Source organism: Papaver somniferum, chromosome 1, assembly GCF_003573695.1.
Source record: "Papaver somniferum cultivar HN1 chromosome 1, ASM357369v1, whole genome shotgun sequence".
NCBI lineage: Eukaryota > Viridiplantae > Streptophyta > Magnoliopsida > Ranunculales > Papaveraceae > Papaver > Papaver somniferum.
In genome coordinates, this window is record NC_039358.1 from 129895564 (window position 1) to 129898344 (window position 2781).

The window sequence follows — 2781 nt, forward strand, 5'->3', positions numbered from 1 at the left end:
AAGAAGATGATATACAATTTCAGATGCAATGCTGTATTGATGAAGAACTATGGATCGATCTAGTTAGGTGTTACTTTTTATTTGCTATTTCAAAGGCAGCTTAATAGAGTACCACATAATAAAATATAAAACGTTTGCTTGGTTTTAAAACAGTATATTAGGTATCATCCCATCTCAGAAACCACCATCACAAATATATAATATTGGGAACATTACTCAATCATGCGAAGTTTAAAGGTATGGTGTAAGGGATCTCACGATTGTTTCCAAAGGAATGTTTTTTTCCGGCATTTCGTGACCGACGAGTCTTCTTTGATCCAGGCTTCTTACTCGAACAATCAGAATCGCTGTCCTGTTTTAAGTTTTCGTTGCTCACTTTACAGCTGCTCTTTATTGGACGGTCATCCTACGAAAGTAAAAACCAGATTTAATGAAAATGATAGGTTTACTGAAACAGATACTGCTGCTTACAGTCAACACTTCTACCCAAGACTATCAACTGTAACAGACTAATCTGGTGCTTGAATACTCGCGAATAAAGCATACTAAAGAGATTAAGGAAAGATCTACCTCAAATGGTTGATTTGGAGACCCCCTCGTGAAAATAAGATTTTTCAAAGCTCTCTTAGCATCTCTACGAGCTGCACGCTTTTGACGAGTTGCGAATCTGATGACAGTCTGGATTCAAGGTTTCAAGAAAAGAATACAAAATAAAATTAGTAACCTCAAGCTTTTATCCAATTGTTTGCCTACAAGGCCACAAGTAAAAATAAGTTCAATACCAGAGCGAATTTTCCATAATACATGTCTCGTAGTGAGATCTGATTATAGTTTTGATCGAGTCACCATTGGCCGGAACGAATAAAAGTGATCAAGAGCCCAAGGTAAAATGAAGATTATACTGTCAGGGCGAAAATTAACCTACCATATCCAAATATCGCACATTCACTTTCTCAGAATTACATGACGGGAACCAATATTAACACAACAACTGTCATAGCTATAACTATAAGATCCATTACTATGATGCAACAATTTCTCGAATAGGTTTCATAATTCTAGAATAAAAAACTAACATTACAATGAGAGTATAAGATCCCGAGTATCCAGATATCAATGGTCAAGTTAATCTAACATTAGTGGTTAGCCATTCCTCCCAGACTTCACTAGTCTGGTATGGTAGGCATCATGAACTGGTAATCTAATCAATCGATAAACTGCTAAAGAAACTACCTTCATTGACTGTGTGAATGAATATACATGACGTATACAGCGGAAGTATCAAGTACCATCCTGAATGGATTGCCACAGCCTTCCAAGTTTAGTACGATTCAGCGGTTTCCAAACAAAAAGAATACAACCACAAGTGTTGCAGTCTTGTATTCGTATTTCATAAGATTCTTAGTAAAATCCAGGCTAGGAAGGATTAAATTAATGATGAACAAGAAAATTCCTAAATGCCAGGACGAGCTACTGAAATTACATGTGAATTTTGGATATGTGAATCAGCTAAGAGATTTCATAATCACACATGTGCATGGATCTGCGTTTTGCATAGCTTAGATAGTTTATTAGTTTTATCCTGCAAACAGATTTTTCATGTTTAGCTTCATTCTTTATAGAGCAAACTGAAAAGGAACCAAAAGAACATAACATCATATCTACAACAATGAAAGGAGTATACACAAGTATGACATCTTCAATTAATAGGCGAAATAAATATTTGCAGAATCAATTTGAAAGTTAACTATTAATCAACAGCTCTACTTCCCCAATCATTAAAATGGATCTCCGTTTTGCATACCTTGGGATGTGGTTGGCCCTTTTCTGTATCCTGCAAACAAATTCTTCCATCTTTAGCTTTCAATAAACAGTATCAAAAAGAGAGCTAATAAAAAGCATCAATAAATTACCAGGCCTTGTGCATGGACCGCAACCAAAAAACACACACACAAAAAAGAAGAAAATAAGTCGTGCTAATATAAATCACAAAGGGAAGTTTGCAAAACTAATTTGAAGCTACAAGTCTCTGATATTGAGGACAGCTAGAAAGGAAGTACGTTTTACCCATATCCTGCCACATCCTTCCAATATCTATATGATTCAGCGGTTTCAAAACAAAAAGAATACAACCACAAGTGTTGCAGTCTTGTATTCGTATTTTTATAACATTCTTAATAAAATCCAGTCCAGTCGTCCAGGAAAGGTTAAATTAATGATGAACAAGAAGTTCCTAATTGCCAGGATGAGTTCATGAAATTACATGTGAATTTTGGATATGCGAATCAGATATGTGCATGGATCTGCATTTTGCATTAGCTTAGATAGTTTATTAGTTTCATCCTGCAAACAGACTGTTCCTTGTTTAGATTCACCATATAAAGGTTACAGCCAATCAAAAGCAAACTGAAAAGGAACCAGAAGAACATAACACTATATATCGTGCAAGATACAACAATGGAAGGAGTATAAACAAGTATGACGTCTTCAATTAAATGGCTAAAACAAAAATTTGCAGAATCAATTTGACAGTTAATAATTAAACAACATGTACTTCCCCAATCATTTAAATCAATCCCTGTTTTGCATACCTTAGGATGTTGTTCGCCTTTTTCTGTATCCTGCAAACAAATTCTTCCATCTTTAGCTTTCACTACACAGTATCAAAACGAGAACTAATAGAAAGCATCAATAAAAATACCAGGCCCCTTATGCATGTACAGCAACCAAAACATAAACACACACACACACACACACACACAAAAAAAAAAAAAAAAAAAA

At 35.0% G+C, this 2781-nt stretch overlaps 1 protein-coding gene across 3 annotated transcripts in view; it reads right to left on the minus strand.

Moving 5' to 3' along the window:
• LOC113300419 overlaps positions 1-2781 on the minus strand; it is a 6432-nt gene that overhangs the window by 2321 nt on the left and 1330 nt on the right. The window contains exons 2-5 of one of the 3 annotated variants that reach the window (XM_026549656.1): positions 2592-2614; positions 1805-1834; positions 571-678; positions 259-406 (exon numbers count right to left, since the gene is read on the minus strand). In XM_026549656.1, the coding sequence (XP_026405441.1) occupies positions 259-406; positions 571-678; positions 1805-1834; positions 2592-2614 (309 nt within the window). Of the gene's footprint in view, positions 1-258; positions 407-570; positions 679-782; positions 1762-1804; positions 1835-2591; positions 2622-2781 lie in introns of those variants that run through there. The other 2 variants (XM_026549654.1, XM_026549658.1) reach the window with 2 other exon arrangements.